The sequence below is a fragment of the Mytilus edulis genome, chromosome 2 (genome assembly GCF_963676685.1).
Source record: "Mytilus edulis chromosome 2, xbMytEdul2.2, whole genome shotgun sequence".
Classification (NCBI taxonomy): domain Eukaryota; kingdom Metazoa; phylum Mollusca; class Bivalvia; order Mytilida; family Mytilidae; genus Mytilus; species Mytilus edulis.
Window position 1 is genome coordinate 68944658 of NC_092345.1, and position 20902 is coordinate 68965559.

Consider the following 20902-nt stretch of genomic DNA (forward strand, 5'->3'; position numbering starts at 1 on the left):
CAAAATCAATTTCTCAGCCATGCCCTAAGTGCCCAAACGAAGGATTGGCAGGCACATCAGCAGCTTCTAGTAGTCAATGCACTACTTTTTTAGCCGGAAAAAACTTGTCACGTGTTGATTTAAAGCGAAGGAAGCGCTCCTCCCTTGACGATAGTTTTTTTTGTCTACGAGATATTGACCTATCCTGTGCAGTTGTAATGTGTCGATATCTGTTTGTTAGTCTCTAAACTGTTGCCTTTTGCACATTAAATCGAGCCATGATGTCAGCAACCCTCATTCCAGCATCAACCATTTCAAGACCTTTCTGACTGTCATTTTCGGGGAGGCCTGGTTGACGCCCCATGCAATTTTTTCAAAGGTGTTTGTGTTTTTCATACCGATGGTGTGTTTCTGAACGTAAGTGAAAAAGAAGTTTTTAATATCGTTTTAAAAGTACAGGTACAGAAGGTAAAACATCATTTACACATGCAAAGCTGAATTGGCGCGAAATCAATCAGCAGGAAAAAAGTATGACTGTTTTAAATTACAGGTAAAACTAAGGATAATATCAATGATGTTAAATATTTTTTTCCAAAAACAACAAAAAAAAATTTATAAAAAAAAAGTGTTGCTAAACTTTTTTGGCTCAGTATACATGGTAGACCTTTTACCTTCACAATCATTAAGATGTTATAACATTGTGTTTCATGGTACATTACATTTTTTTTCAAATTTAAAAGATTATTAATTTGGTAATCAAGTGATACTTTCATTGTCATCTGGAAACCAAAATTGTGTGACAGATTGACTAATGGGCAGACAAATGCATCACTTTATAAACACCCCATGTTCTTTCTTTGAGGTAGAGTATACCTATAATAAAGGTCCTCCAAAATCTTTCAGGACCTCTAGAAAGAAAAAAATTAGAATTATCTTTAATTCAGGACCTCCACAATTCAATTTCAGATTTATATTTATGGAATATTACTATACAACTTTTTAAGGACATAAGCTTCTATTCATATAATAAACTGGAATAGATAATATAAGTTTTTTCAGTAATTTTAAATATGGTTATAACAATTGTATCCTCACCCTATACAACACTTCATCGTCTAATATATTGAAAATCTGACTCTTGCCAACTCTGCCAGGTGCATTGTTGTAATCCCATGTTGCCAATTCACTGATTCTATCATCTGCTAAGGCACCAAGCACCCTCTCTTGACACTCTTTAATAATACGATATCCCAGCAAATAGTACATATACATTACCTACAATATCAATCTTATCTTTAATAATACGATATCCCAGCAAATAGTACATATACATTACCTACAATATCAATCTTATCTTTAATAATACGATATCCCAGCAAATAGTACATATACATCACCTACAATATCAATCTTATCTTTAATAATACGATATCCCAGCAATTAGTACATATACATTATATCTTATCTTAAACAATTTGATATCTGAGGGGGGACAGCACCTTTATCTGGACTTTGGAATTTGTTTTTAAGCTGGGGATTTCGGGATTGACCCTTTCGGGATCTGGGAATTTTTTTACGAATTTTCGGGATGACAGGATTTAAATTATTTATATTCAAGAACTCTTGATCTCATGTTTTTAAACCCGGGATTTCGGAATCAGGACCCCCTCCCCCCCCCCCCCCCCCCCCTCCCTCATATCTCAGTCTCTTCAGTGATGCTCAAGATCCAAATATATGAAAATCCAAAGCTTATTAAAAGGATGAAGTATTGTTTTATGTGTTTAATTTTTATTTACCAACTAGACAAAGTGATGCCCCCACAGATGCAAGGTTTTATTTTAAAATACACAAAGTTGAGCATGGGAGCAGACCTCTTATAAAAGAAAATAATCAAAAAAACATACATATAATCTGTCAATATCTTTATCTTACATACCTGTGACCATCTTTTCCTGTGTCGTATTTTGTTCTTATCTTTGAGATGGACATACATCATGTTTTCCCCAGGAAGATCAAAAACAAGTTGTGCACCATATGGGGAGGGGATCTTCATAGGAGTAGCCAGTTTGATCTCCTTATGATGGATGGCACTATAAAATTTGATAACATGGTATACATTTTCGTGGATCTGCAATCTGTCGATACCTGTAACTTGGCATTGCACAAGGTCATGTTTTTCTCTGGCTGTTTATGACGTCTTTACACTAAATCCATTGTATGTTGGATGTGTATGGATTGATTGCTTAGTCTTAGAGGCATGTTTTTTTATTAGTTGTTAATGGCTTTGAACTAGCTGTCAGATAACTGCGAGTACTCTCAGATCTGTTCATTGTGCCTTTTGTACCGGGATGTATAAGTACCCGGCCACGTCCACTTTTATGTTTTGTCTATCTGATGAGTTAAGCCTTTTTCAACTGATTTTTATAGTTCGTTCTTATGTTGAACTGTTATACCACTGTCCCAGGTAGGTTAGGGAAGGGTTGAGATCACGCTAACATGTTTAACCCTGCCACATTATTTATGTATGTGCCTGTCCCAAGTCAGGAGGCTGTAATTCTGTGGTTGTCGTTTGTTTATGTGTTACATATTTGTTTTTCATTAATTTTTTTACATAAATAAGGCCGTTAGTTTTCTCGCTTGAATTGTTTTACATTGCCTTATAGGGGCCTTTTATAGCTGACTATATGCGGTATGGGCTTTGCTTATTGTTGAAGGCCGTACGGTGACCTATAATTGTTATGTTGTGTCATTTTGGTCTTTTGTGGATAGTTGTCTCATTGGCAATCATACCACATCATCTTTTTTATACTTAATCAATAAAATGATTAAGTTTGATTTAAAGCAGCTGTCTTCCAGAAAGGATGTTTTGGAGTCATCGTCTATTAAAGAATGAAATCTGTGAGTGAAAGATGACATGGTAGAGTGTGGGAAACTAACAATTACCATAATTTTATCGTATTTAGCCATATATTATATGCACCACCTTTTCATCCCTCCAAAATTTAGAAATTCAGTTGTTTTAACGCTTTTTAATCCTACATAACCATTGTTAAGGCTTCCCTGATACATATGGTATCTGATATACATTTATTTTGAAAAGAAAAAACAATTAAACAAAATCAAGGTTAAAATTTGATTCATTTTTCAAGTCAAATTATGAACTTACTTTGCAGCTTCCTGCATCACCTCCATAAACAGTTTCACAAAGACATTAGGTACTCTATCTTCATCATCATCAAATTCAAATGCATCATCAAATAGAATATGTGCTAAAAGTGAGGATTCAGATAGGAAATTAATTTGAATAAAAAATGTGAGTGTTCTCAAGTCCATTCCATTAAAAAATACATTTAAAACATAATAGATATAATATTTGCAACTAAATTATTTAAAGCTAACCACAATAAATATATCACAAAACTTGGACAAAAGCAAGAAAGAAGAACAATTTAATGTAGACTTATTTTTTGTAGTTTGTTCTTATTTATGTTGTGCTGTTACGACATTGTATGTGTCTGTTCCAAGTCAAGAACCTCTTATTCAGTAGGTATTTGTTATAGTTGTAAATCATGTTTGTTTTCCTTTTATTAGCTCACCTGGCCCGTCCGGTGTTCGGTGTCCGGCGCCCGGCGTCATCAGATATACAAATAAGTCAACATGACCGAAATGGTCAATTGACCCCTAAGGAGTTATAGTCCTTTATAGCCAATTTTTAACAATTTTCCATCTGCTTCCTTTGTTTAATATTCACACAGACAAAGTTGAGCGACACAGGCTCTTTAGAGCCTCTAGTTGTTATGTATATAAATCTTCTCATTTTAAATGATATACTTTTGTAATTATTAGGCATTTAAAGCTTGATAGTATACAGTATGGCTTATGTTCATTTTTTGAGGTTGTTCAGTGACCTTTAGTTGCTAACCATTTACATCATAGGGTCTCTGGTAGAAATTTTTATCATTGGCCATCATATAATATCTTCTTATAATTGTATATGTATGTTTTAAAGTTAAATTGGCCACATGTAATATTGATGTATGTGTCTTTTTTATCTTTTTATTCTTAATGTTTCATACTTGGCGACAATACTCATGTTTGGATATTATCACAAAAACAATTTTCTTACTAAAGTAAAAAGCAAATTTTTCATAATTTTTACAATAAAGTATCAACAAGTGAAACTGCGAGCTACTGCTCACTGATGATACCCCCGCCGCAAGTGGATAATATTAATAGTGTAAAAATATGCAAGTGTTCGGTAAACAGGAAGTTGTCGAGTGATGAATCTGGATAATATTAATAGTGTAAAAATATGCAAGTGTTCGGTAAACAGGAAGTTGTCGAGTGATGAATCCGAAAACGCATCACATGGTATAGCTGACTTATATAAATCCTGAAACCAAATTTCAGAAATCCTTGTATTGTAGTTCCTGAGAAAAATGTGACGAAAATTTTCAACTTGGCTATCAGGTGTAAAATCATACAAGTGTTCGGTAAACAGGAAGTTGTCGAGTGATGAATCTGAAAACGCATCACACGGTATAGCTGACTTATATAAATCCTGAAACCAAATTTCAGAAATCCTTGTATTGTAGTTCCTGAGAAAAATGTGACGAAAATTTTCAACTTGGCTATCATATGTAAAATCATACAAGTGTTCGGTAAACAGGAAGTTGTCGAGTGATGAATCTGAAAACGCATCACACAGTATAGCTGACTTATATAAATCCTGAAACCAAATTTCAGAAATCCTTGTATTGTAGTTCCTGAGAAAAATGTGACGAAAATTTTCAACTTGGCTATCATGTGTAAAATCATACAAGTGTTCGTTAAACAGGAAGTTGTCGAGTGATGAATCTGAAAACGCATCACACGGTATAGCTGACTTATATAAATCCTGAAACCAAATTTCAGAAATCCTTGTATTGTAGTTCCTGAGAAAAATGTGACGAAAATTTTCAACTTGGCTATCATGTGTAAAATCAAACAAGTGTTCGGTAAACAGGAAGTTGTCAAGTGATAAATCTGAAAATGCATCACACGGTATGGCTAACATATATAAATGTTGATACCAAATTACAGAAAGTGTAGATGTGTAGTTCCTGAGAAAAATGTGACGAAAGTTTCATGGGACGGACTGACGGACTGACTGACGGACGGACTGACAGACAGAGGTAAAACAGTATACCCCCCTTTTTTAAAGCAGGGGTATAAATATAAGATCTTACATTAAATATCTGTGAAGAAATTTAATGTAAATTTTGAAATTCAAGTTTATTAATTAATTAAATTATATGATGCTTAAAAATCACACCTTGAAATTCATAGTATTCAAAGTCCTCTGGATCTAGATCTTCTGCTTGTTCTGGGTGTTGTTCTCTGAACAAATCAACAGCCTGTTTTCTTATAAACTGGTCCATATCAACTCTGAACATACAATATAACATAGGATATACAATGTATAACATATAACTCCTTTCCATAGCCTTTTATAGCTGACTATGCGGTATGGGCTTTGCTCAATGTTGAAGGCCATACAGTGGTCTATAGTTGTTAATTTCTGTGTCATTTTGGTCTCTTGTGGATAGTTGAGTCATTGGCAGTCATACCACATCTTCTTATTTATATATATAAACAATTATTTTTTCTATAATTTTTTCACTCACTCAGTTAAAAAATTCAACATACATGATAAACTACATTAGCGTGCCTGTAAACTATTTTATATATGATATTATTTAATACAACCAAGGCAGTACCATAGATTTCTTAATAACATAATACCTATATAGAGACTTTAATATCTGCACCATTTCTAATCTGTTTTCATGCCACATTGTGGCACAAGCATATATCATTGGAGGTATCTTCTTCATTTTTGATCTATCAGTGCCTGTATGTTTTGATTCATCGTTGTTTAACCTATTAATAAATAAAACAGCTTTTACCCTTGAGACATAAAAAATATAAATAATAAATAAGAGTTCATGGTAAGAGCCATTATTTTGCCCCTGTAATTGAAAAAAAGAAAAAAAGTTATTCAATTTTGTTGATTAAAGTCAAAATTGAACTCAATCCAAATTTTCTAAAGTTTTTCAGAAAGTTAATGTATTTACCTGTAAGATTCCTTTTCACCTTCAAACTCTCTTCTAATTCTTTTGTTGTGTCTTCTTCTGTTCATTATTAGATGTTGTTCTAACAAAATACTGCAGTACAATGGGTTTACAAATAATCTGTAAAATATTATAAATAATTGCAGAAGTGTGTTATTTGTTAAAAGCCATTTGAATGACAATTTCATGAAAATCTACTTATAATCTGTTGTTAGTCTTTTTTATAAAAAAAAAATCATATAAATTGAATGTCTGCTTCCAATTATTAATGCTGATAATATTTATTTTTCAGTATACCATTAATGAAATCTTATAGTACTCAAGTTTAAGGGAGTAAAATACATTTTAAAATACATTTTACCTTTAATTTAAGGAACATATTGTCAGGACCATTTAAACATTCATCCAATGGACACAATTTATCACTCAATATTTTTACAGATATCATAAACAACACATAATCCACAAATGATTCTGCCTTAACAATAGAAAAATAAGCATACCTATCAATCTTTGCCAATCTTTCTTGTTTAGGGAACCAGATATATTTTGCTATCCAGTAGGCTGACATCAACCAAAGCAACCCTAGTAGGAAATGGTACCAGTGTTGTTCCCCATATGACTGTGTAGCATTTAGAGGCTGACAATATAACTGTTCCTTTGTGAAGGGATCTAAGATTTGATATTCACAGTCAAGAACTACGAGTCCAACAGCAACTGGAGTGGACAATAAGGCTGCTATTGAAAATGACACAACTTGCATCCTAAGTCTACATATTGTGTAAGAAATGTAGTATGCCAGGTATGATCCAATTGTTAAACATATTATAGATGTGTAATCTTTAATGTAGTTGTAATGACCATACGTAACTTCTGGTAAAACATTCTCATATCTGTCATCAGTGAGGGTGGACATCGCTGCAGATACATCCATGTTTTTATCATCACGTAGAATATAGGCCATTGCTATGGTAATACCTATTTTGAATAATGATGTTACAGCTGTAACAATTGGTCGGCTTTCTTGTAAGTCAAATTTTATCTTCAGCACAAACTGCTGTAGGAGACTACGACTGGAACCAAATGCTCGATCATCCATAAAATTTTCCCACCATGAAAATGAACAAAGAAGCAAACAAAATACTACTTCAAGTACAGTCTCCCAATCTTTGGATGGTTCATCTATTTCTAAGAAAAACCCATTGTTGATGACAACAGGTATAACAGATATCTGGGCTATAATTGCCATCAAATCTGCTGCAAATGCTAGGATTCTCTTGAACTTTGCACTGCAACCTCCTCTGTGGGTAGAATCATCTTTGGCAAAAAAAGGTTTTAGAATGCTAGGCAAAATGCATGTTGCACTCATAACCATGATACCACGAGCTGAATGCATTTCTCCTAAATATTTAAAGACAAGGTAACTCAATCCCACAGAGTGAGCACATTCCATAAATGTTACCTAAAATATCAATAAAACTATCATGGTACTTCAAAGTCTCAAAGACAAAAATGTGTACAAATAAATAATTCTTCAATGTCATGCAATATGCATATTTTAGCATTTTTGGTATATGTGTAGATTTTGTACTCCTATTTTTTGTCCGGTTTGTTGTGTCTTACTATTTTGATATCTCTAGACAACACACAAAAACCATGAACATTTTATATGTTGACTAGAAGCTATACTCAACTCAAAGTATTGACCATGGTAAACAAGAAGTATGTGTCTGCGTGCTTGTACATTATAACTTATAACTGTTCAGCTTCTAATCAAAAATTAAGTCATTCTGTTTCTCAGTTAATTTGATGAAAATCATTTTTTTTTATTCAACATATGCAAGATTGCAAAGTATTGAAAAATCAGAGGAGAGTGTCTCATTGATCTTAAAATTATCATTTTGTTCTAAAATTCACAGAAGTATAAGTTGGACAAACAGATAGACAAGAATGTTCTTTAAAGTATTGACAGCTTACCATAATTATAGTACCCTTGCTTGGGACAGCAAGATTTCCAAACAATGTCTTCAAGACACTGAATACCAATGTCAGTACATATGGTATACATATAGCTAACAGCAGCAACAAATATCTGGCATTGTTATATAATTTTTCTTGCTCCTCAAATTCTCCAGGCTATAAAGAAGCATAGCAGTAAATATTAAATCTGTCTTTCATTGTAGAAAAAAAATAATAGTAAATGATTGAAACCCTTTTTCTTTGATATTTTATAATTTTACATTTCTACAACTTTGTCTTCGTTTAGAGAACTGCAAATATATGACTTTTTATTTCGGTCAGAAACTTATAATATACAATTAAGCTGCAAGTATCTGAAGAAAGAAGAAAAAAGAAAGTGGTGATGTGCGGAGATTGTAAAAGCCTTGACTACCGAAAAAAAAAAAAGAAAAAAAAAGAGAGAGAAGTTTCTAGAAAATCAATGGTTCAGTTTTGGACTTAAACTTTAAGAAACTACTTACCTTCATAAAACTGTTTGCGTTAGTAATTTTTCTTTCCTGTTTTTTAACAAGTAACACAAGACTAATTTTCTGAAAGACCAGGGATGCAAACATCACCAGGAACAGTAAACCATATGTGATCACTTTGATGAAACGTAAACTACCTCTCTCATGGACATCTTTTGACTTCTTCTCTCGGGGAATGTTAGCAAATATATCCCAAAATCTATAAAAGAAAAGAAGGGTTACAGATCTTAACCAATGGATATATTCATTTCTCTAATTCTTCGTCAATTTATCCCTTTCTGCACCCATTGTATAAAACAAATTTAATCAACATGTGGTTCGTTTGATCTCAGTACTTCATTGGTTAAAATCAGATTATGACGTCAAATTTTCTTGCTTTCCTCTGAAATTTCTATTGTGAAGGCATGAAAAAAGGCAACTATGTCTGATGACGTCACATAGAAAGAACACATCTTTTTGCAGATCATTCGAAAAGAAGGAATAAGTTTGCCTGCATAATGTTAGAAAATCATTAGAGAAACAGATTCCACCACCAAATCTCGTGTAATACGATATTTATCCACTCTCGACAGTTAAATTTTAAATATTTGAAAATCTAACTGTCTGGAGTGGATAAATATCGTATTACACTCAATGCAGTGGTAGAATCTTTATTTATACAATCAGATTGAGATTTTCTTTCAAAATGTTTTTGCAACGAGGTTTTCATGGTATACCAAAATTCTTTGAAATAACTGTATGTAATGACTGAATTATATGTTTAGGTATATAAGTTGAACAAATTGTAGAGTCAATAGCAACAAATAAGGTATATTTTACCTCACTCTAAACTTTTTCACATGTGTCTCTTACAATTAATTCTTTCTTTGAATTATAACTTCAATGATGACCTAGAAGTTCAGTTTAACTTACGCTTTTGATTCTTTCTTCTTTTCTGGTTCTGGGGGATGTTTTTTTCTAGGGGGTGGACTCCTTTTTGGTGGAGGTGGGGCCTTTCCTTTAGTTGATGATCCTGCACCTGTTCCACTGTTTTTAGACTGAGATGGACCATAAGGTTCTTTGACACCAGTTAGATGATTGACATCAAATTCAGTCCGATGTGAGTCACTATAATCTGATGGACTTGGAATAGACTTTGTTCCTCCGTCAGGTTTTCTTGTTCGAGACAAATTACCAAATTGAACCCGTCCAGAAGATGAAGTATCTGAGCTAGAAGATCCTTGTGTAGAACTTATTGATTGTCCAAGTGTAGTACTTGTTGTTGAACCAATTGAAGCAGAAATGTTCCTCTGAAATAATCAGTATTCATTTAGAGACAATAGTTGCAATATTTTTGCTTATTTCTGATATAATCTGTTTAAAAATGTTGAATTCATAAATTATTGCAAGGTTATCATTAAGGTGAAATGTTAAATTGAGAAAGGTTAATGTAAATCCTTTTGCCTTTCTTCATTATCGCAATAATAACAAGAGGCTGTCAGAACGACAGCAAACCAGATTTATTAACATTTATTTGTGTCCTGCCAATATCAAAAGAACCATAACTGATGAACGGTGAAAGTGAAAATTGTCAATATCAAATTTGACCTCAATTTTGTCATCAGTATAAACATATTAAAATTTGAAATGCTTAGGTTGAATGGTTCATGATTAAATGCAACAACATGAATGGAAACAACATTTTTCGATCTTTCAAGAACCATAACTCCTGAACAGTAAAAGACAAAATCAACATTATTGAACTTGACCTCCATTTTGTCATCAGTAACAACATATTAAAATTTGGGAAGCTTTGGTTGAACAGTTCATGAGTAAATGCACGGACACGACTGGAATAGTCATTTTTCATTCTTTCAAGAACCATAACTCCTGAATGGTAAAAGTCAAAATCGTCATTATTAACCTTGACCTCCATTTTGTCTTCAATAACAACATATTAAAATTTGGGAAGCTTTGGTTGAACAGTTCATGAGTAAATGCACGGACACAACTGGAATAGCCATTTTTCGATCTTTCAAGAACCATAACTCCTGAACGGTAAAAATCAAAATTGTCATTATTGAACTTGACCTCCATTTTGTCATCAGTAACAACATATTAAAATTTGGGAAGCTTTGGTTGAACAGTTCATGCGTAAATGCACAGACACAACTGGAAATGCCATTTTTCAATCTTCCAAGAACCATAACTCCTGAATGGTAAAAGTCAAAATCGTCATTATTGAACTTGACTTTAAAATTTTAAAAGCTTTGGTTGAACGGTTCATGAGTAAATGCACAACCAACATTTGGTTGCCGCCCACCCGACCGCTTGACAGCCTGCCGTACATCCCCAAATCAATAACCGACATTTTTGTCACAAAAATCTGGTTCAAAACTTATATTGTGGTATCTGTATGGAGCCTTTCTGGAAATCTTAAATAACTTAACTCTCAATTTTGTTTATTTTTCTAAAACCACAATAATATATCAGTCACTATAAACCAGAAGTCTGAAGCCTAAGGCTTGTAAACTTGCTGTTGGGCCTGTGAAATGAGTCTAGCGAGCCTATAGGATTTATAGAAAAAAATCTGAAAAATGGGCTGTGGGCCTTTGGTTCATAAAGTATACTGTAAATACTGATGAAGATGTCAACTTACAGTATTATTAATATATAGTATACACACAAATATCCAATTGAAATTTTCACTTATTCTACAAGAATATGAACGATTATCCCCGGCTTAGTATATATCTAGGATTTTGATTGGTTAACGCACGTCGTTACAAAACCCATAGCCCCTGGGTGTTGCTAACCCATATCCCCGGACGTTGCTAACCATTATCCCGGGGAACTTCACGCAAGTTTTCCTTAGTTCCATGATTGCTCCTTGTGAAATATTGAATTTTGTAGATTATCCATGATGTTTGTAATTAAATATTTAATTCATTAACGATTTTGTCCTATTATGCCGATCATTTACACCCATTTCATTAAATGCATCACTTGACTGACACATTTTCAAGGAATTGGACTACTGACCTAGCTATGCAAATGACCCACGTTGACGTCCAACCATCTATGACGTAACTCTCACAACATTGAGCGCCAAATTTGACACAATCCAGTTTCTCTGTCACCGTATTAAAAACGTCTTATATTTGATTACCTGTAGGGTTCTACCAAAGGTAGTACCCTACACCCCGTAAAAAATATGTAAAATTTCCAAATTTCAATAAAACTTTTTTAGATAATGAAAAAAACGTTGTTTTCACGTTACACTTTGTACCTGAATTTCCATAAAACTCGTCCAATTTGGACTAAGACCGGGGATAAATTCGTTATCTACGTTCATATCCGTAGATATGGATATTTTAACACCCTTCAGTACCCTGTACACCCTTCGGCTACGCCTCATGGTGTACTGGGGTACTTCAGGGTGTTAAAATATCCATATCTACGGATATGAACGTAGATAACTTATAGTAACTCATATCATTAAAATAGCAACAAAAATTTGTTTTCAAAATATAACATTTCCATTTTTTTGTTTCTGGAGCCTTCCATTAAAGTGATCTAGGTGGTATTTTAGCAAAAAGTTAATTAGTTAATCTTAATGTCAAGCTCAAGAACATTATTTCATTAACTAGCCAATTGAATTCTTGTCATATGCTGTGGATTCAAAATTAATATTCGTTGGGATTTTGTGGACACAGGGGAACCATGAATTTAAAGGTCAAACAAATTACAAATTTTCTCTAGGAATGTATGCAGACTTTACCAAAACCATGAAATCAAATATCCATGATTTTGCTAGTTTTCCTCAGGACACAAAAATTAGTATCCACTTAAATAAATGAATCCACAGTAGTTCACCCTATATATATATAATAACTGAACAAACATTGGATTTATCTGGTGGTCTGAATTGTATTTCCTTTTCTGCGGCTTCTTTTTCCATATCACTTTGTAGTTGTGCTAATTTTTCATGACGCTGTTGGACCTTTAGTTCTTCAGCAGCTTTCTTCGCTAACCACAATTTATAGATACCAGTTGACATGGATCTCCTGGCTGATTGTTCTCTGATGTAGAGAAATTTCTCCAAAAACATATAGGGTGGTTCTTTCATAAATATCTGTAATACAGTATTGGCATTAAACTTTCATGTTTTTATTTCCCAGTACATGTATTCTAAAACTACATAATTTACAAAATTTGACACTGATTAACATATACCCAGCATTCCATCTTCCACATAATGGAAAACCTTACTATCTTATAAGCAGAATGGTGATTTATTTAAGAATTTACAATATTTGTTTTAAAAACCAGTTTTAAATCTTTTATTCTTTTTGTATAATTATGTCTCAGAATATGTTCCTCTATTCTTATTATTCAATAATTGTTAACAAGTGGGCTTTTATCAAAGTCAGAAATATCATCGAATTCACACATATAAATACCATTTAATTCCTTTATATACATCACAAAACTAAGATTCAAAAAAATTATCAAATAGTCTGTACATGGAGATACTTAATATGAAGGTACCCAAATTGCACCTATTTTGACAGTTTTTTCACCTGTGTTTTTTTATGATCAAGACAAAAATTTCCATTCTGTGTTTATTTTGTAGCCGTATCCTTATTTATCATATAGGTACACCAATTTGATTTTTAATCCATATTGAGTAATAAAAAAATGGGTTTGAATCGGCCTCGTAAGTATCCATTATTCCGTAATGAGGAGTACCCAAATTGCATCAATGCTTGAATTCACATCATAAAAAATCCAAAAACAGATGTTTTGTTTTATTTTTTCAAATATTTAGAACAATTTGACATTAGTACAAGCTCACTATTCATCTTTTTAAAAATAAATGTTTGTAACATATTTTTTTTGTTCATTTTTAAAAGATGACTTTTTGTGAACGTTGCATGGCGGCGGTTTCATAAAAAAAATTTTTCCAGTGCAAGCTTCATCTGTTGATATAAATTGTGAACGTTTAGTATATATTTGAATATTCTCACCTATTTTGCAAGACATGCATAATGTCAAATCAAAGCACTGTAAGCAGTTAACCAAAAACCAAGGCAAACATAATTATGAAAACTGTGGCAATGTTGCTTCAATTTTTTTTAAAGATTTTTAAAAAAGAACAAACATTAAACATTCATATATCATGTATATTGTACATTTATGTTCATTTAATGAATTAACCATTGAGGCAAATAATTCATATTTTATCAAGGTTTTCAAAAGCAACACATATATCAAGTATATTTTTTTCATGATCATGAGTCTGCAGTGGTACAAGTTCACAATGATTGCAGTTGTTCTAGTTGATAGTTAACAGTACGTATTTCAGCATTTATTGGATAGAACACAAATCTAGGGTGCTCGCATAAGGCAGCTTAACTGCCTAAAATCCAAATACAAATTGTTTAGTCTCAAAGAATTTCTCAGCTGTTTATGTTCAATGGGTGCAATTTGGGTACATGACATTATATATAAATGTGTTACACATATGATTATAATCTATTTACCATAACAAGATAGATAAAAAATAACAATAGTATTGACTTTTAAAATGTTTACTCTTTCAAACAAAAGGTATTGAACAGTCATTATTCTGTAGTTTAAGAGGAGTTTAAACATGATGATCAAACAATTACAGAAAAACAAAGGGAACAAGAATGTGTCCCAAGTACACAGATGCCCCATCCGCACTATCATTTTCTATGTTCAATGGACCATGAAAATGGGGGGAAATCTCTAATTTGGCACTAAAATTAGAAAGATCATATCATAAAGAACATGTGTACTAAGTTTCAAGTTGATTTGACTTCAACTTCATTAAAAACTACCAAGACCGAAAACTTTAACCTGGACCAAAAACTTTAACCTGAAGCGGGACAAACTGATGCACAGACCAGAAAACATAATGCCCATAAATTGGGGATAAAAACTGATGAAATATACTAGGTTAAGTCATTTCAATTGATATTTAATAGTGTCTTTTTACCTTGTGATGTTACATTCAATTTAAGGTGAAGTTTGGCACCTGTTAAAACATTTACATGCACTGCATTATTTTGCACCTGTTCTAAGTCAGGAACCTGTTATTCAGTGGTTGTCATTTGTTGATGTGGTTCATAATTGTTTCTCATTTCTTGTTTTTTTTATATAGAATAGACTATTGGTTTTCCTGTTTTAAAAATGGTTTTACACTTGTCATTTTGGAGCCCTTTATAGCTTGCTGTTTGTTGTGAGCCAAGGCTCTGTGTTGAACACTGTACTTTGACCTATAATGGTTTACTTTTATAAATTGTGACTTGGATTGAGAGTTCTTCTCATTGGCACTCATATCACATCTTCTTAAATCTATTTGTGAAACGGTACATTAAGACATACCCTATGTTTTCCGATTCTGTATTCTGTTTTGAATCTATCGGGTAAAATCTTTTCCACCAGAGACTTTGTACCTTGACCATAGTCTGCGGTCTTCCTTTGGAAATCTGGGTGAAGAGCACAATACCTGTAATTAAAGAAATATATATTTCATGTTTATGTTCCTAGATATATCTTCCATATAAAATATAAAGAGCACAAAATTTATAAATCCAGTTAAAAACAATGATAGAACAATACAAAATACCATCATAGAGCAGAACTTAAGAAAGGAAAAAATAAAAATCAGCTGTCTATACTTCAAGATCCTTCAACTGTGTAATTTTGATTTGTATTGACTTATGATGATACACATTAGTGATAAACACAGTCAGTAAATATAAAAAAAAAGATGTGGTCTGATTGCCAATGAGACAACTCTCCCAAATGCCCAAAGAGACCAACACTACTTTAATAAGAATAAATTGTTCCAGTATATAAGAAATGACCTTGCCCTCTCTGCAAATGTAAGTATATTATAAGTAAAAGGCTTAATTTTTTTAAATTTTAGTTCATTTATATGTTCTTGGGTTTAGTCATGACGTCCTTCATCACTGAACTAGTACACCATTTTATTTAGGGGCCAGCTGAGGACCACCTCTGAGTGTGGGATTTTCCCACTGCATTGAAGACCCATTGGTGGCCTTTGGTTGTTGCCTGCTCTTTGGTCAGTTTGTTGTCTCTTTGACATATTCTCCATTTCCATTCTCTAATTTCATTAGAACCTGCCATATATGCGATATAATATAAAGTTTGCTTTGCTTTGTTAGGGTTCACTGGTTTAAATTCAATAATGGCATTTAATTTTTTTGACACCATAACAGCATAAAAAAAAACCAAGCATGTCAAATGCACAATGTGATGACAGACAGGCCTTTTTAAAAAGAATGTAAATACTGGTATTGGAGAAAATATTATATACAATAAGAGAAACCAAAGTCTACTGGTTTATTACATAGTTGCAATATATCTTCATTCTTAACAATAGATATTAGAATCCTTCTGCATTCATATATAAACAAGGAGTTATTTGAATCTGGAATAATTTAAAATTCTGGAAAATTGATTAGAAATGTATGATGAAAACTAACCCAACTAAATAGGGTTAGCCATGCCCACATGGTTAAAGTTAATTTTATTTTCACTATCATTTCAGTATGAACTATATAACCCCCCTTAGCCATGTGCGCATATAATATAAAAATTTTAAATTCAAACTGCAAATTTTTTGGAGTACAATTGTCTTTTTCTGGTCATAATACAGTATAATCTATATATTATAGATGTGAATACATGCATTTACCCTTTATACGTCGGACTTTAAAAAAGTCAGAATTTTATGAATGAAATGATATGTTGTTATTATTAATATCACAAAAATAAAGGAGAGAAGTATATGAATCAATGCGTCACATCAAAACTCAGACATTATCCATATTATTATAAAAAGAATAATTTTGCATAAGACACTATGTCTCAATCTCAATATCACATTTCCATTGTTCAGTGAATTGGCAAATCTGGGCCAAAACCAATATTTGGCACATGTATCAAATAGTTCAATAGATCACCTATATAACCTTATATGGATCTGACAGATGGACTAAAATACATAAAAACACACTGGAAAACAGCATGTCCCTCTACTATCTAAGACAAGGCAATACAATCATACAGCTGTCTTTTTAATATGACTTTTTTTAAAAGCTTTAATTAAAATGAGGATGTATTCAAAGATATCTCAAAATAGTTGGTTTAAAAACAATAAGTACCGTTTGTAGAAATCACTGTGGGACTTCCTGACAGGATAACCTTGCTTCCTGATCTTAGCTACCTCAGTTATCCCATTATACAACAGCTGTTCCTTAACTCGAGAGGCATCAAAATTCTCTTTCATTTTCTTGTTGTTTGGCTTTATACATCTGTTCAAATAAAAACATTTAGCATACTCTCACTAAAAAGTAAGCAATACATTTATTCGAAGAATTAAAATACAAATAATAAAGAAAATAGATGAAGGTATTATGTCACTTTTTACATTATGTTAATAATTTCAACCCTTTTCAACACAGCAGAAGTACAACAACTTACACAAACTTTTTTATATCCTAATGTTCACTATATTGATATGTAATTATTATTCTGATAGACATTTTACAGTATTTTCTTGTCTATATCATCCTATGATAGTCTTTTTAAACTCATTTTTACAATTTGTACTTAATTTGTGATGTACACAAATTACACCCCTATCCCAGGTTATTGAAGGGTTTGTGTTTCTGCAAACATGATAAAACATGCCACATTCTGTATGTGCTTTTCAAAGTCTAATTCCTCTAATTCTGCTGTTATCATTTGATGTTGTTTATTGTTTTGTTCTTCGTTTATTGTTTTGTATATACATCAGGATGTTAGTTTTCTTCTTTGAATTGTTTTGTATTTGCCATTTCAAAGCCCTTTATAGCTATGTGATATGTGTTTTGTTTATTATTGAAGGCTATACAGCTATTTATACATCTTTAAATCTTAGACATCATTTTGTCTCTGGTAGAGAGTTGTCTCATTGGCAATCATACTTCAAAAGGAGTAAATAGTTTTTCAAATTATTCATTCACATTTTAGCATTTCTGATTTTACCAAAAAGTATATAATTATACTAACCTAACAAAATGGGCTTCTGCTTGTTTCATTTTTTCTAACAGTTTGTCCATAGAAGCCTATAAGAGTAGAAGTCATCATTTGATTAAATATTAAGTTTTATCAATTTCCTGAATTTAAATAAGAATATTTCATGGGATTTTTTAATTTGTAATAAGTCAAACTTTCAAAACCTCAGAAAATCATGAAAATAAGGGTCTTTAAGGTGATCTCCATTGAGTGATTAATTATTAATGGTTTTGAAAGCCTTAGTGCTTATCATATTTCCATGGAAACAAAAAGCCTCTTTATTGAAAAAAAAATGATTAAATCACTTTAATTAATCTATTATATTTCAATTTATTAGCATTTATTTTGAATAAAGATAAAAAAAAAAAAAAAAAAAAAAAAAAAAAGTTATATCTATTGTACATGTACAACTGAATCCCCTTTTTTACAATGAAAATGTTGTTCTTATACTGTTATTTATAGAACAACTAATAGAAAAATTCAAATTGAGAAAAAATTTCGCCAAGTAGCCAAACAGCACATTGATTCATGAGGGCATGGAGCGCATTAGTTAGTTATTTTCAATTATGGCCTTCATGAAAAGTGAATATCCAAAATTATTCAGGAAAGGTTATTTTCCTTCAGGTCTGTTGGACTGAGAAATTATAACCTTTTTGAGATTTGACAAAAACATCTCAACTACTCCTTTTGTTGTATGACGTCAGAGGAGTGGATAAAAGATTTTATGGAACAAGTGAAATTATTCATTTCACTGGGAAGTTACAGTAATTCATTGCAAGCAATGTAATAATGTAGTATTTTGTTCATTTCAAGATTTTCAGCATTAAAATACTCTAAAAATACATTATATTATCTAACACTAATCTTACCCTAAAATATGAAATAACAGTGTTGTGTTTCTTGGTACTGTAACTTGGCACCACTCCTTTTGATTGACCATATCTGCTCAAATCAATAAAATATAATATAAATAATATCTGTTGAAATAAACTTTATCTTCTGTTTATTAGTTTTGTTCTATGTTCTAACTTATATTCATAATAAGATACACCAGCACTTTAATCAGTATATTTGAGAAAGTTTGATTATTTCACCATTCATCATGTCAGAACTTGATAATATTCCTTAAGCAGAGTTAACGTTCTAGAACTGTGTAAAAGGAGTAGGCCCTATAAAACCCCTTTTTTGGCCCAAAATATAACAGACTTAGTGTCTAATACAGCTCAGCTATTTATTCTTATTGAAAATAATAAGTACAGCTGTTTTTGGATTTAAATAACTACCATGATTATATTAAACTGTACTGATAACAAGTTAATACCACACTCACATGGATAGATATTGCAAACTCCATGAAAACACACATATCAAGATTTGATCAAGAGGCTGTCAAAGCGACAGCTAACCGGATTAATTAACATTTATTTGTATCCTGCCATTTTTCAATATCACAAGAACCATAACTCCTGAACAGTGAAAGTGAAAATTGTCAATATCCAACTTGACCTCCATTTTGTTATCAGTTACAAGATATTAAAATTTGAAAAGCTTTAGTTGAACAGTTCATGAGTTTAAGCAAGGACATGACTGAAAACACCATTTTTCAATCTTTCAAGAACCATAACTCCTGAACAGGGAAAGCGAAAAATTGTCAATATAAAATTTGACCTCCATCTTGTCATCAGTAACAACATATTAAAATTTGAAAAGTTTTGGTCGAACAGTTCATGAGTAAGTGCACAGACATCATTTGGCTGCAGCCTGCTTGCCCGCCCACTCAAAACACGCCCGCCGTACATCCCCAAATCAATAAGCGACATTTTCTGTGAAAATCCAGTTAAAAACTAAATGAAGATGCATATTGAAAACATGTGGGCACGATTCCACAACTTATGATTTGATTTTTTTATTCAACAATATATTGCATACTGTTAACAATTAACTTCACTAGACCATTATTCTAGTGAAGGGTCCCTTTAATTTTTTTTAAAGAAATCCAGAGTTACTCTCTAGTTATCATTATTACATTACATTACATTACATCTAAATCATAATATTTCATTTTAATTATGAATAAAAAAACTCTTATTTATTGCTATATATATTATCTACCTTGTTTGGTAAAATTAGTTTCAAGAAATAGAAATCATTTAACTAGTATTGTATTGAAGTCTCTTCCTGGTTTGGAAATTACCAGTTCTAAAATATGATTGTATACTCCTTTTTCAGAAAAGAATTATTACTTTTGTAAAAAAAGTGTGAAAATACTGTATTTGTACAGTTATTGCCATCAGTGGGGGTGTAAAACAGTGTGACAAAGCTTGTAAATTTCTTGCCATCAGTTGGGGATGTGAAAGTACTGTATTTGTACAGTTATTGCCATCAGTTGGGGATGTGAAAGTACTGTATTTGTAGAGTTCTTGCCATCAGTTGGGGATGTGAAAGTACTGTATTTGTACAGTTATTGCCATCAGTTGGGGATGTGAAAGTACTGTATTTGTAGAGTTCTTGCCATCAGTTGGGGATGTGAAAGTACTGTATTTGTACAGTTATTGCCATCAGTTTGGGTGTAAAACATTGTGGCAAAGATTGTAGATTTATTGCCATCAGTTTGGGTGTAAAACGTTGTGGCAAAGATTGTATATTTATTGCCATCAGTTGGAGATGTATTACATTGTTTGTAGAGTTAATTGCATCAACTGGGGATGCATAACATTGTGGCAAAGCTTGTACAGTTATTGCCATCAGTTGTGTATTATAACTTGTGGCAAAGCTTGCTTAAAATTTGTCTAATCATTTCAGTGAATTTCATGTTAGGTAATGGCAATAACTAGCCATAGCCCTGAACCAAGTAAGCTAACTTCAATACTGATGAATTAGTGATCATGACAATAATACAAGATTCCCCATCTCTATGATAAAACATTACCTCTTCATAGATCTTCCAAGTTCTCTACTAAGTTTCCTCACATCATCAGATCTAGGTGTAGCAGCTTTTTTTGATTTATGGAAAGCCGTAGTTGTTCTTCTAGACTGTCTTAAAAGGAACTGGGTTCTAGAAATATATAAAGTATAACATTATTCAGGAATATTTGATTATTCAAACTGACTAATAGAAAAAATAAATGGGGAATGTGTCCATGGGACACAGATGATGCCCCAACTTCCATATAACGCTATAAAGGGACATAACTTAAGAACTTTAGAAGTGAAGCTACCCAAATTCAA

At 32.2% G+C, this 20902-nt stretch overlaps 1 protein-coding gene across 1 annotated transcript in view; it reads right to left on the minus strand.

The window, feature by feature from the left end:
* The window catches only part of LOC139512765 (chitin synthase chs-2-like), a 93816-nt gene that overhangs the window by 33711 nt on the left and 39203 nt on the right, over positions 1-20902 (minus strand). The window contains exons 13-28 of the mRNA XM_071300652.1: positions 20604-20729; positions 18544-18616; positions 17669-17724; positions 16780-16929; positions 14972-15095; positions 12462-12692; positions 9491-9867; positions 8573-8777; positions 8070-8228; positions 6596-7554; positions 6096-6212; positions 5764-5901; positions 5294-5406; positions 3146-3248; positions 1916-2069; positions 1075-1254 (exon numbers count right to left, since the gene is read on the minus strand). Of these exons, the coding sequence (XP_071156753.1) occupies positions 1075-1254; positions 1916-2069; positions 3146-3248; positions 5294-5406; positions 5764-5901; positions 6096-6212; positions 6596-7554; positions 8070-8228; positions 8573-8777; positions 9491-9867; positions 12462-12692; positions 14972-15095; positions 16780-16929; positions 17669-17724; positions 18544-18616; positions 20604-20729 (3265 nt within the window). The remainder of the gene's footprint in view (positions 1-1074; positions 1255-1915; positions 2070-3145; positions 3249-5293; positions 5407-5763; positions 5902-6095; positions 6213-6595; positions 7555-8069; positions 8229-8572; positions 8778-9490; positions 9868-12461; positions 12693-14971; positions 15096-16779; positions 16930-17668; positions 17725-18543; positions 18617-20603; positions 20730-20902) is intronic.